The sequence below is a fragment of the Engraulis encrasicolus genome, chromosome 2 (assembly GCF_034702125.1).
Source record: "Engraulis encrasicolus isolate BLACKSEA-1 chromosome 2, IST_EnEncr_1.0, whole genome shotgun sequence".
NCBI lineage: Eukaryota > Metazoa > Chordata > Actinopteri > Clupeiformes > Engraulidae > Engraulis > Engraulis encrasicolus.
The window spans coordinates 41,079,590-41,093,696 of NC_085858.1; the positions used below are offsets into that span (position 1 = coordinate 41,079,590).

General features: G+C 40.2%; 1 protein-coding gene across 1 annotated transcript in view; it reads right to left on the bottom strand.

Annotated features, from left to right (window-relative positions):
* LOC134439026 (uncharacterized) overlaps nucleotides 1-11,742 on the bottom strand; it is a 156,962-nt gene extending 145,220 nt beyond the window's left edge. Inside the window, exons 1-7 of the mRNA XM_063188831.1 lie at nucleotides 11,548-11,742; nucleotides 8,298-8,577; nucleotides 8,085-8,184; nucleotides 7,687-7,775; nucleotides 6,254-6,338; nucleotides 784-961; nucleotides 534-698 (exon numbers count right to left, since the gene is read on the bottom strand). Of these exons, the coding sequence (XP_063044901.1) occupies nucleotides 534-698; nucleotides 784-961; nucleotides 6,254-6,338; nucleotides 7,687-7,775; nucleotides 8,085-8,184; nucleotides 8,298-8,577; nucleotides 11,548-11,709 (1,059 nt within the window). The 5' untranslated portion in view covers nucleotides 11,710-11,742. The remainder of the gene's footprint in view (nucleotides 1-533; nucleotides 699-783; nucleotides 962-6,253; nucleotides 6,339-7,686; nucleotides 7,776-8,084; nucleotides 8,185-8,297; nucleotides 8,578-11,547) is intronic.
* Between the last annotated feature and the right edge of the window lie 2,365 nt (nucleotides 11,743-14,107).

Below are 14,107 nucleotides of genomic sequence, written 5' to 3' on the forward strand. Positions count from 1 at the left end.
GTCAATTCTCTGTTTGGTAATAACATAAACCAGTGAGTTCATCTTGTGCGGTATGAGGGCTGCACAGTTAATTATTATTTTTATTTTTTTAAATCGCAATTTTGGGCACAACGATTAAATATCGTGGCCATGGCGATTTAATCGTGATTGCATAGAGGGTAATAGTGACCTGCCTTCGGCCGTCCTTGGAAGCCAGAACATGCTGACAGTCTGGTATTTCTGGACAAAAATCTGAAGGCCCACCTAAGCTTCATGGCAGGCTGTTGCCTTTTATATGATTTTTCAATGCGCGTCGGTGAATCTTCTCAACCCTAAGAGACTAAATTACTAAAAGTATTTGTTAACCTGCCTTGACTCACATATGAACTTAACGGCCATCCCATTCCTAACCCATAAGGTTCAATATGATATCGGTCCAACTTTTACTGCTTCAACTCATCTGGCAAGGCTGTCCACAACGATTTGACCATTCTTGGCATAAATGTGGCATATCACATCCATTCCAAATATACAAGATATTCAAATAAACTTACCTTTTTAAACATTGGCGAGTGGCATTCTGTTGCAAGCGCTGACCATAAAGTATATGGTAGGTCATCATTCAATCCAACTGAAGCACTGCCTTTATGGTATACCCACAAATAATAGTAGTACTTGTATGTCCATGTTTGAACCTCCTGAGGCAATCCCATATGTGTCTAAAAAGTGAAATCATGTGACAAATATGTTCTTCAATCATACTATAGTATAGACTACACAACCCAAAGAAATTTGGTACTGTACCATGTGGACACGAATTGCATCCATTCGTCTGTAGAATTTTCCACGTTGGGCATCCAAGTTGCTTATGAGAGAGCTCATTCCTGTCATAATGATTCCATTGAATGCAAATATACCCAAAATCATCGTGATCATGGCTAAATATACTTCCGTCATATTACTGGCATGAAGATCTCCATACCTTGGCAATACAGAAACAATCACAAGTTACCAAAATAACATTTTGAGACTTCTGTCAGAAGCAAGAGGACTGAAATCTATACATTCTTGTCCCTCTACTCTTTTCCCTGTATATGCAACCCCTTGGTGTATTCTAAGAATTGGATGGCCCTAAATGCTCTACATTTTAATGAAGGTAAAACGGAAGTTTTAGTGTTTCTGACGCTGACCCACCTATGACCTAGGCCAGGGATGTCAAACTCAGGCCCGGGGGCCAAATTTGGCCCGCAGAGCCATTTTATTTGTCCCGCGAGATCATTTCAAATGTCTATTCTAGTTGGCCCACACAATCAATGCATAGTGTAATATGACTTGAACATGAAATTTGCTGTGTCACAGGATGTGTAAACACATTTGAACTAACAAATATGATGGGAAAGAGTGTATGTGAAATTTAACTCTGAGTATGAAATGCATGCATGCACAATTTTATTTTTTAAAATAATTGTGGAGTTCGGCCCGCAACTTCGCTCCAGATTTTGATTTTGGCCCTCAGTCAATTTGAGTTTGACACCCCTGACCTAGGCCCTCTTGGACCCTTTGTCAAAGACACTGTAAAAACCTTGGTGTGACCTTAGATCCAATTTTTAGAATGGAGAAACAAATCAGCAAGGTCATAAAATCTAGCTTGTTTCAACTAAGGCTTTTATCCAAGGTTAAACCTTTTTTATCTTTTAAAAATGTTGAAAATGTCATCCATGCCTTTGTCACCTCCAGCTTAGACTACTGCAATGCCCTATATGCCTGCTTAAGTTCCACCTCTCTCAGGCACAACTAGTTAATAAAGCAGCAGCCTGTCTTCTCACTAAAGCTGGGCATACACTGTGCGATATTTTCGCTCGTGGGTATTAAGCTCCTGCTCACATTGCACGATGGAATTTCACTATTTAAAAGTTCACATTTCACGACTCACGCCCTCACACTATACGAGCGGACAATCGGATGCGAGCCAAATGCTTCCACTGCGCGACGCGACAGGCATGTTTCCCCGGTATGCAGAGGAGGGAACATGCGCACCTGAGGTGGAGATGAGGTCGCGCTCAACAGCAAATCGCACGGCCCTATTCATTTGTGCATGTGAAGTGTCAAATCGGGTCGTAGCACTGCTTTAACTGTGCGATTTACGCACGAGCCACGACCTGGATATCAAACAGTTTTGATTTTCTTGCAACCCCGCGATTGCACTATCGTGAGGCGAAATCCCTTGTCGTTACCCCATGTACACTGGACGATGCGAGACTCACGATTGACCTGTGATTTAGCAAGAAATCGGCCCGACTCCCAAAAAGTCGCGCGAGTGCCAAATCGGGGCAAAATCGGGGCAAAAGTCGCACAGTGTAAGCCCAGCTTAAGACACGAAGGCGTGAGCATATCACACCTGTACTTTCTGCCCTCCACTGGTTCACTATACGATACAGGATGCATTTTAAGGTTCTTTTATTCGTTATAAAAGCCCTACACGGTCACACACCCTCTTACCTAGCTGATCTTATACAAATTCAGAGGGGCCCTCAGGTCATCCGACAAACTGCATCTAGTGATGCCCCGCTCCAGACTAAAAAGTAGAGGGGGCCGGGCCTTAGCAGTGGTTGGCCCTAAAGTGTGGAATAAGCTCCCTCTTCATATGTGCCTGGCTCCCTTCCTAGCTGTTTTTAAGACAGCTCTAAATAACATTTTTTTTGCCCAGGCTTTCATTTCTGTATGATCCTAGTTTTTGTCTTTTAATTTCATCTGGGCCTTATATATTTATTGTTTTAACCCACCTCTTTTATACTTCTTATGTATTGACATTCCTGTTGATTTCTGTTATTTCATTAGTTTATTTTATACTATACCATAGTGTATCTATTTTTTCTTTATGTTGACTTCTCTTAGCTTATTAGTTTAGCTATACCATATCCCATATTAATGCTTGTGCTTTTTGTGTTTTATAAGTCTCTTCAAGTCATATTATCTGTGTTGTTTCATGTTCCTACAGTCCTTTTTTTAGGTCTTCCTGTTAGCACTTTGGTCAGCTGTCTTTGATGTTTTAAAAGTGCATTATAAATAAACTGACTTTTTTGACAAAATGTGAAACCACATAGTATACGGTCTAACTTACCAAGCTAATATACAATATACTCTGGGGCTACGGGTAAGCAATTACTTTTATTAGGGCTGGGACTTAACGTGATTAATTTCGATTAATTACACAAACAGCGTGATGAAAAAAGTTAACTAATTTTAATCACACTATAATATAGTTCAGGATTCCCACACCTTTTTCATGAACAAATTCAAGCACTTTTCAAACACCTTCAAGCACCACATTTTCAGTTTTCCAGCACCTTTAATAGGTCGCGGGAAGGGGGTGTGTTTTTTAAAAATGCAGATGCAATTAAGATGCAAAATTAAGATGCAATTTCCTGCATTCTAATCAACGTTAGGGTGTCAAATGACAAATCCCATCTGACATCTCACTCCCTCAGATTTTTGATGTAACTGAACAATTTATTTCTATTATTTGGCTTACTGAGTTTGACTTGACATACATTTCAAGCATTTTCAAGTACTTCACCAAGCACTTTCACAACCTTGAAAACACTTACCGTAATTCCTCGAATAGTAGCCGGGGTTACTATTAAATTATTATTTTTTGGACCAGGCTATTAATTGGGGTAGGCTACTATTTGAGGGGGAGTCCTATTTTTTATGTTTATTTTTTATTTTTATTTCAACGATTGTCATTTGGTGGGAAAAAACTAAGCTCATAATTTTATACCTTATTAATTGTTCATTCATATTTCGAGTCTTATTGCATCATTTAATTTGTTTCTAATTCATGTCGTTAACAATGTACGACATGTGAAGCCGTCTATGGGCACGCAAGATGGGCACGTCTAACATCTGTGATATACCTCAGGAATTTGAATCATCATGAGAGTGCATTTCTAGGCCTATTTACTCTCAATGTGAGAGTGCCACAAGATGTAAACTTAAAAAAGAACTAACAGATACATAAATATCCATGTGCCTGGACCGAGATGAATAGCGTAATGAAACATAAAAGGACTTCAAAAAAACAGTCTTAGGGCCTAGCCACACGGGAATGTTTTTCTAAGCAAATGAGAACGTTCCCCTGGCCTAGCCATATGAAATCAAATGAAATCGGCGTTCTGGGTAGCCCAAAACTAGTTTTTTTGAGAACGGGTTCCAGAGTGCTAAAATCGACGAACGCAGTCGTTTGCGTTGCCCTTGTTCCAGCCGAAACGGATTTGTTTACATCTGTGTCACAGCCACATGGCCAAAAACAGTGAGTTATCCTCACAGTGACCACTAGCTTTGCGCACAACATTAATTCCATGCACAATGGCATAATCAGACAACTGTTTGTGTGGACTGTGGAAGCTCTCTTTCATTTCTACCACGGTCAATATTTTACGTTTCAAACTGCCCTGTGTGGGTCACTCGTGTTCAAAATCCCCAGTCCATATTTTAATGGGGCCGTGTAGGTTAGGCTATCTGACCCAAAAAACCCTGACAACCACGAAGCAAAGCTTCATATTGTCTTTTAAGAGCGCACCCAAACAGTTATCAGCTATGCATATGTCTTTAGAGACTAGTTGAAACACGCTTAATGGGCAAAAAGAGAAGGAGGAGACAGAAGTGGTGTGTGTGAGCGCGCGGCAGCCTCTAGATAAGAGGGAGAAAAACCTTCCCGATATTGGTCTTCAACACCTTGGTTTAAACTTCTCAAATTAAAAAAACAGCTTAAAGTGTAGATATCACAATCAACAGATGCCTAAATGGTAATTCGCTCTAGTCACTCCACAAGCTGCAGTGCCACATGCGCAAAGCTGGTAGCCTATTTTTCCACGTAGCACTCACTTCAGCATAATGAAAAATAACAACTATGCGATGCTGGTTTTGAAAATAATTCGGCTAGCAGCAAATGCTAGTGCACATGTTGGGAGGAGAAATTCCTTTAGTAACTTGACATGCTCCTCCTGCATCCAAAACATCATACTTAACTAATGAAATGAGTAAAGACATCAGACTTACAGAAACAAATGCAAAGCGCTCAGGAAGCACGTCTCTCTCTCTCTCTCTCTCTCTCTCATACACACACGCCAACTCGTCCAACTCTTCGCAAGACGACGGCTATGTTTAATGTCACATGGCTTGTCTTGTTGGATACCAGGCAAACTTGCAAGCACCTTAAGTTTCGATTGTGCCGCTTGGAGAGGAGGCATTTAAACTGGTACAATTTAGGCTATTAAAGTAGGCATCGCCTACACACGTTCCGAAATTGTTTGAACTTTCAAAAGTTGTGCAAAATGCGTCATTTAAAACGCACCGGTTACTAAACGAGGCCGGCTACTAAACGGGGCCGGTGTCTATTTTTCCGATTTTTCACAACACCCGGTTACAAAACAAGGCCGGCTACTATTAGGAGCCCGGTTACAAATCGAGGAAATACGGTAATTGACATTCAAGCATTTTCAAGGAATTCAAGCACCAGCGGGAACCCTGATAGTTACATAGTTCTGGATTAGACAAGTGGAGGGCAGCCTTACACCTGATGGTGTACAGCCTGCTGAGCTTGATAAGATTTCTCTCTTCTTTTAAAAATGAACAATACTTTGTTGATTAAGCAAATTTATTGTACTTATTCAAAATCCATGTGAAAAAAAAACCGTTTCACTGTTCTCAAGTCAGATATTCAAATGTGATTCATTTCGATTAATTAATTAATTTAAAAAAAAAGTCAATTTGATTACATTTTTTAGTTCCAGCCCTAATTTTTATTTATATTGATTAGTTGTTCTACCACTAGAACGATACGTTCAACAATACATTTTTGCTTTCGTTTTTTTAAATAGTTGGTTCCAATCAGGCAGCTTTATTCCCCAAAATCACAATGTTTCACCCCAAAAAATTAGGAATGTAGAAAAAATAAAATCTTGCATTTGAATTTGGTCGTTTTAACAAGTGAATGTGGTGTTTAGTACCATGTATGAGCTACCAAGGGACGTGTCAAGATGCAAACAATCACAGCTATAATTTAGGAGGTGTGGGGTTTATCACTTACTCTTGTGTGTACCAGTCTGGGCATATTTGACCACTTCATTGCATTACAGGCAGCTCAGAAAAGAGGCTAACAGCTTATCTTAAAAACATGTAGTTTATATGTGCTAACCAATGAAATTGTTCAAGATATGGACCCCAGTACAGAAGAAGAGTTAATAACAATGTCAATCTAAACTTTACTTACCCAACAGTGCACAATGTTACTATAGACCAGTAAACAGCATAACCATAAAAGGACATATCTGATACCGCTGCCACATTGTTTGAAACTGCAGAAAGAAAGCAATGCCACACATTAGTATTATGAGACACTAAAGGGCAGATTATAGTTCAGCGACGGCGCCCGTTGGTTCTCGTCGCTAACCACTGTTGATGTTATAGATCTGCACACAAGGTATCATGCCGTTAGCCACATTTGGCTACATAGCTACAAGGCTACAATACAGTAGTCAGACAGCAGGCATTGTGCCGCGAGTGCTAAACTGATGTATTGTTTGTTTGTTACTTACTAATTCAGTCATTGTAGCTTCATTTATTTACACACACTAGAAAGAAAGCGTTCGTATTTCACAGAATATTGACAGTTTGGCTCTCGTAAACTACCGGAGAACTGTGCCGCCACGAGAACAAGGAAGTAGTGAGACGACCAATCACAGCGCCTTTTCTCTGCGACCTATGCCACCGTTTGACGTGTAGTCAGGATTTTCTTGAGGCGCGCAACGACGGTTAAAGAGCCTCTGTGCGGGGGGCGTGGTCGCACACCGACGGTTGCAGAGGCTTTGCAACCGTCAGCGCCAATAAGTATAAATTGGCCTTAAAGGAGAATGCCACTATTTTGGGGCTTAATACAGTTAAAATCGTTGGCTGGGGTTTATAAAGGTGGTAAAGTGTCTTATTTTTCATGTTAGGCGCTGTCTTGCTTTAAGACGAGTTAAAAGAGGGAATATGTCGCTAAGCTAGTGAAAGTCAATGGATCCGTGTAGCATGCTACAATGCTAAACGTATCCATTGACTTTCACTAGCTTAGCGACATATTCCCTCTTCTAACTTGTCTTAAAGCAAGACAACACTTAACATGAAAAATAAGACACTTTACCACCTTTATAAACCCTGGCCAACGATTTTAACTGTATTAAGCCCCAAAATAGTGGCATACCCCTTTAATCCTACCCTGGGTGGAAAGAGGTGAAATTCTTTGGTTCCCATCCTATGCTAGAGAGTTATGGGAGACTGTGTGTATAGACTCTCTGATTATCATTGGAATAGGTATTATGCACAATGATTTACCATGTTACGACGTTGTTGGTTTTTATACATCGTTCCGAAGGCAGTGGAAATACAGCTATCTACTACAACTCTCTGGTGATTCTTTGAGCTTTTATGTTGTTAATTTTCTCTACTATTGCTACTTGTTTCCCTATAGATAGGGGTGACATCTAGTAGTATATCTGTAGAGCGCAAATTATTCAACTTAACAATGTGAACGTCATTTCTAAATGCAAACGTGGCCAGTGTCACACTATATAGTGAATGAGCTAAATACCTGTAGGTATTACATTTTTTTTAAAAAGGAAAAAGGGAAAACGACAAGGAAAAAGGGGGGGAAAGAAAATTTACCTTCTGGCATTAACTGCAGCCAGTTTTCAGACTCATTTTGACAGACTCTGTCCTGGGCATTATGAGCACCCTTGCATGATCCGTTGAACCTGTTGAGAGAAGTCAACCATAATTACTGAATGCACCCTCATCTGGTTCATAGACCTACATACTGTAGTAGGCTACTAGTAATCAACATAATGTCAAATATCCTTACAAAATTTGATTTGGGATTATTTATACATACTGCATGTGTGATGCTTAGTTCTCATCTGTTATGTTACGTTTTTTTTTTCTCTTTGGAAATATTGAATACCACAAACATAATTTCACGTTTTTACTCCTCAACCATTGGATGCCACACCCGTAAAAATTATACTTTTACGTTTTTTTTTTTTTGATACAATAAAAGCACTCACCATAAGGATGCGCAAAGCTGGATGCACACAGCCATTATACAGAAAGAATTAAGGGCTGCCACGTGTACTTTGTTGGTGTCTGGTTCCTTGCCAAATGAAGCTGTGTGGGGGGAAAAAATGTAGTATTAATAACATATAGTATATCAATCATCCCCATAGCATGTTACGTTCGTATTATTTAATTACTCTTAAAACAACAAAGAGGAAACTTACCTATTATACTGAACAATTTTAACAACCTCAGACATCGGTTCAAACTGAAAAGATATAATGCTGGAAAGGCATATTTCAGCATTTCCAGGGGAATGACACTAATCATATCAATGGCGAACCAAGTGTGCAGATATCTTCTCCGGATCTGCATTGTATCAGTGACTACAACACCATTTTGCTCATATCCAATGTAGAAGCATGTGATGATATAAAGAAGATAAATCAAATCAAGACAGTAGGTGATGGTGTTAAGTGTTTGCAAACTGTCATTGAAAAATGCCTGTTTAAAAATAAAATAATACTGGTCAAACAATGTTAACTTGCAACATTAATGGAATGTTTTAAAGTCATACTGTCCCATTTTTGGAAATAAGCTTATTTTACACCTCCCCTTGAGTTAAATAATAGGCCTTTACCGTTCTCCTGTACCTCCAACCGTTTTCTAGTTATGGCAGTGCACATTTCACCTCCAAGCTAACAGTTAACATTGAGTCCTATGAGACCAGTTAGCCGCGAGCTGGTCTCATAGGACTCAATGTTAACTGCTAGCATGGAGGTAAAATTTGCACTGCCATACCCAGAGAACGTTTGAAAGTACAGGAGAACGGTAAAACACTATTATTTTCCTCAAGGGAAGGTGTAAAATAAGCTTATTTCCAAAAATGGGACAGTATCCCTTTAAGTATACATGATAATGGAATGACGGAACAGTAGCTGCTAATGTAATTGAATTGAATACGCTTAGTGGTGTTAGGGAGTTTAAAACAGATCAGAAATAATACAGGGAGAATTTTTGGGCCTTCTTGGCAGGCCAGATTTCACCAATATTACAGTAGCATAAACTTGTAATGCATTTGTTAGAAAACAGTAGTAAACTGCACTTGTAATCATAGATATATCAAGGAAATATTCTAATTATTATTACAACATTGCATCCTTAAAACATGCCTAATCAAGGCCTAGATCAAACACCGATATTCCTGGTCATTTCAATGTAGAACTAATAGCAAGACCACAGTCAGCAACCTTTCCTGATATCAGAAGCTGTTCAAGGAAGTAACAGTCCACCATTATTTGATTTTCACATTTCTGCAGTAAGCATGCATTATTCATGAATGGGCGGCATATCATTTTTGTCTATGTGTTTGCATTGCCTAGTTTAACAGTATAGCCAAATTAAGTGTAGCAATGCAAGTCTATGGGAACAAACAAAACATTCTCAAATGTACTTATAAACTACTTTAAAATTAATGTAAAATTCACCAAAGTGCAAAACAGCTATTTAATGCCACCCAGAAAGAGACACTAAAAGAGATTGTTATAGGTGACTGGACCGCATATATCAAACCCCCATACATCCCTCCTCCAACAATCAGTTGCACAGATAAGTTACATTTTTTATATTTCAGTGTTTAATGTGAATTAATCTATGTATGTATGCAACTAGACACCTACATTTCCTTAGGAATTAATAAATGTTACTCTACTGTTCTTCTCTAATCCCGTCCTGTGATCACTTGTGGCTTGATGCTTATGTTCCCATTTACTTCCAGTGATTATGCTAAGCTGTGCTAATAATTCTGATCCAATAAAGTACTGAAAACACTGAGAAGAAAATGATACACACATTCATGAATAATGCTTGGAAATACTGCAAATATGTAGCCTAGAAATCTAGACGCCCCTAGCGACCGCAAATTGAATTTGCTCCCGGGGGCAGTCTAGCGGACCCCGGTCGTTTTGCGAGGCTGAAAGTTATCCGATGACAGGGCCAATCAAATCGCGAGGGGGGCCGGGCTACTTAGTAAACAGGAAACTTTCTAAGAAGAAGCATGGTGTCCGTCCGTGCTACGTATAGCACGAAAGTGCACTTAATTTAAAAAGCCTGGATGATAATACATTTCGTGTCTGACATGGATTGATGTAATAATACACCATGAACTTATCGGACACAAATAGATCACAACACAATACCATTTGATCATTCGATGTTTTAAACTAGCTCGGTAAGCTAAGTTGAGCATTTTACAGGACCAAGTCACACGCTATTATCAGACCACTACTGTAGGTGTAGAATGAAATTGCTGCCCCAATTTCTAATAAGACACATGCCATTAAAAACGAGACATTTGGGAGCTTTGAAAGTCTTTGAGTAGCTTACTAAATAGATGGGAATGGCATAGTCTACCAAGCTAGTAGCTAACCTGTCGTCAATAACACAGAGCTAGGTATCCAGTCTTAATATAACCATTTAACAAGCCCCAAATGGCTCAACATTTCGCTGGTTGATCAAGGAGGGCCATGTGGTTGAAAACGAGGCATTTTTGAACTGTATAAGTGAAAACACGATTTATTAGGACACTTGTTTGTGGCTGTGGTCATCACATGCATTCACTGCTACGACGGGTCGAATTTGCCGCTCCACCTACAAAGGGGCCCTCGCTGGCTAGCTAACCTGTCGCCAATAACACAGAGCTAGGTATCCAGCCTTGTATTATATGCCTGCCCCAAATTCTAATAAGATCCATGTCATTAAAAACGAGACATTTGGGAGCTTTGAAAGTCTGTGAGTCGCTTACTAAATAGATGGGAATGACACCTAGAGTCTACCGAGCTAGCGGCTAGCCAATCTGTCGTCAATTACACAGAGCTAATATCCAGCTGTGTATTAGTTATGGGTATTCAGCTAGCTAGCTAACACCGAACATGCCATGTTGACAACAATCATAAATATAACCATTTAACAAGCCCCAAATTGCTCAACATTTCGCTGGATGATCAAGAAGGGCCGTGTGGTTGAAAACGAGGCATTTTTGAACTATGTAAGTGAAAACACGATTTATTAGGAAACTTGTTTGTGGCTGTGGTGATCACACGCATTCACTGCTACGACGGCTTGGAGTTGCCGCTTCACAAGACAGCTGTGACGTTACACAGAAGTGTGTGGGGATTGGTTGTTTGCCATCCAATTGCGTGGCGTTGAGTGCTGAAGCAACCGTTTATCCCGCCCACACTGCTGCCCAGCCCTCCTAGACCCTGGTACAGCTTTTTGCTGTACGGGTCTGGCTCGCTAGGCTAGCAAATATGTAAAAATCAAAAATGGGTGGACGGTTCCTTTAAGTACATCTGATACTACTGTAAACCACTAAGACACATTTGGATAGAATTATGGGACTATAAAAAAACATTTACATTGTGTGCGGCCCATGACAAGAAGAGTGCATAGAATAGCAAATACAAATGCACTTACCCGAAACATCGTCAGCGAAAATGTCACCACTTGTGTTAAAACAATGAACACGTGCCATCGCCTTATAAGACTTGTTTTTGGAGAAAGGCCAGACACCACTGTTTTTGAACGAGCCTCGTGGTCATCACCAACACGTATGTCGTACAAATACTCAAAACCCATTTTTGTTGAGTCTAGTAGTGAATAGTCCTAAAACTGTCAGGATGTAAATAAGAAAGAAAAAACTGGTTAAGTCCTACCATGAACGCATACATCCAGTCACCTACCGCCACTTCTCGTCCATTAGAATTACATTCAAAACACAGTTCTAGGCCAGTGGTTTTCAAAGTGGGGGCCGGGAAGCCCTGGGGGCCGCGAGGGGATGCTAGGGGTCCGCGGAAAGTTGGTAGGGAATATGAACATAAATTATTGAAGAAATTGAATAACTAATGTACACCTGAATAAACCAGAATTGAGGTACACTATATTCCCATCAGTTCATTTTATATATCCAAGTGGGGCACAGACTCACAGGTAGTGTTGCCACACGTCCAGGTTTTTCCTGGATTGTCCCGATTTTTTATAATGCACAGTTTCATATTACCCTATTGAAATGAACAAATAACATTAATGATTCGTGCTCGTGCATCAATGTGTCCAGTTTTTTTTTACCACTGAAATGTGGCAACCCTACTCACAGGCCTAGGACTGTGGTTGTGGGGGGTACACAGGAAAAGTAGTGGGGCACGACTCATGTTGTAAAGGGTAGCCTGGCTCTCACGCAGACCCTTCGTGCTTAGTTCGTACATCTTCGTTAAACTTCGTGAGCTCGCACGAGGTAGAACCGAACTTCCTTGCTCACTTGCCTGCTTGTGACCTTATGTATGATGAAGTCAAAGACAACAGAAAATGTATTCAATGTCTTGCAAAATGCACAATTCTATGTCATTTCCTCGTTTGGAATTGGGATGGTGTATGAAGAACAGTCCCCCCAAAAAATGTTGTGGCTATGCTGACGGCAGGAAAGCCTTGTTTTCTCTACGGTGACAGGGCGTCAGAATGCTGTTCTACTCCAGGCGTTCAGACCAGCGCAACTGCAGCTGCAGCTGCGACGACGTTACAAAAGGGGGCCTTGGCTGGAATCCACTGATATCGGTATATGGGGGGCCTTGGCATGGTTAAGTTTGGTAACCCCTGCACTAAGCGACTCTTATTTAGTGCAAACACATTTTAGGTCGATTAAAAAGTCAACAAATTATTCAGCCTCGCTTTCGTATTAGCCATATATTCTACAGTACATATATACCATTCAGAAATTGAATTAGGCTAGAAAGTAGCCTGCAGTGCCGTTCACAGATTTCTGTTCAATATAGGCCAAATCGTACCCTTATAACAAGCAATGTGATGTAATGAGCATATATACACAGGTATAAGTTATAGTGTTAACAACAGCGGGAATTAACATGTCTCATTGTTTGTACTGTAAACACACTGAACTTGAGGCTAATGTAAGCGGCGATTTTAGCTACTCCTAGCTAAGCTAAGAAACCAGTCACTAGTACAACTGGCTTTTTAACATTTTTTTCTGTACCACAACTCACCATCTCATTAGGGCATATTTCCATAGTTTGTATTATTTTACATCTCAGAAATGATCTTATATGTCATTGTGTAGCTGAGAAGGTCCGTTGGAAAATACAAATGTTGTTCTCCGTCTCAACAGACTTCCAATGATTTGGTTGTCACTTGTCAGTTTAGCACACATGCGTTGTCATGGATATTAGATACTAGCCTCGCGCGCCAAAAGGATTGGCTCCACGAAATGGTAGTATTATGGGATAGTTAGGATGCCAATTGCCGGTAAGCTTAGTTATTGAACGAGATGTTTCGTTGCTAGTAGTAGCTGCTACTAGTAGGTCAGCTCTAGCGTTTGGCACGGGACAAATTGCAGTATAATAGTAAGCATCCCAAGTCCTGGGTATATCTAAATGACATATTTAAAATCTACGTCTTTGCGTCTATTTTTCCAACGTAATTCTGGGATGACCCGCCCCCGTGTTGGGAGTATGTGGGAAAACTTGCCATCCGAAGTAGGCCTACGCCTACTAGGTCGGTTCTGTCGGAGATTTTATTAGTACGAGGAAAGAACTTTGATTCTGTATCACCACCATCATAGCTTGACTAGCAGGTGCCTGAAGTGTTTGTGACTAATAGCGAGATGTTATGAACCTCAATCGTTTCCTTAAAACCTTCAGTAAATGTATTGAGATTTATTATGGATTCGATTAGTTTGTTTTATGCGAAGACAAAAAGGTAAAAACTGAATGAGAATGCACTAATAAAGAGGGTGGTTAATTCACGGTCCGTCCACACGTCAATGACAACGAGGCCTGCACTCTAAAGTGAGAACTCCTAGCACCATCCCGTGGAGGGCCTAAATATTGCACATCAGAGGGAGACAAGAATGTTATTAGGCCTGCCATGGGTGTAATTTTAGGTGTTGGTGGGGACATGTCCATACCACTTTTGAGATAAACATGTCCCCACCACATTTTACAAATGTAATGCAAAATAGCATACA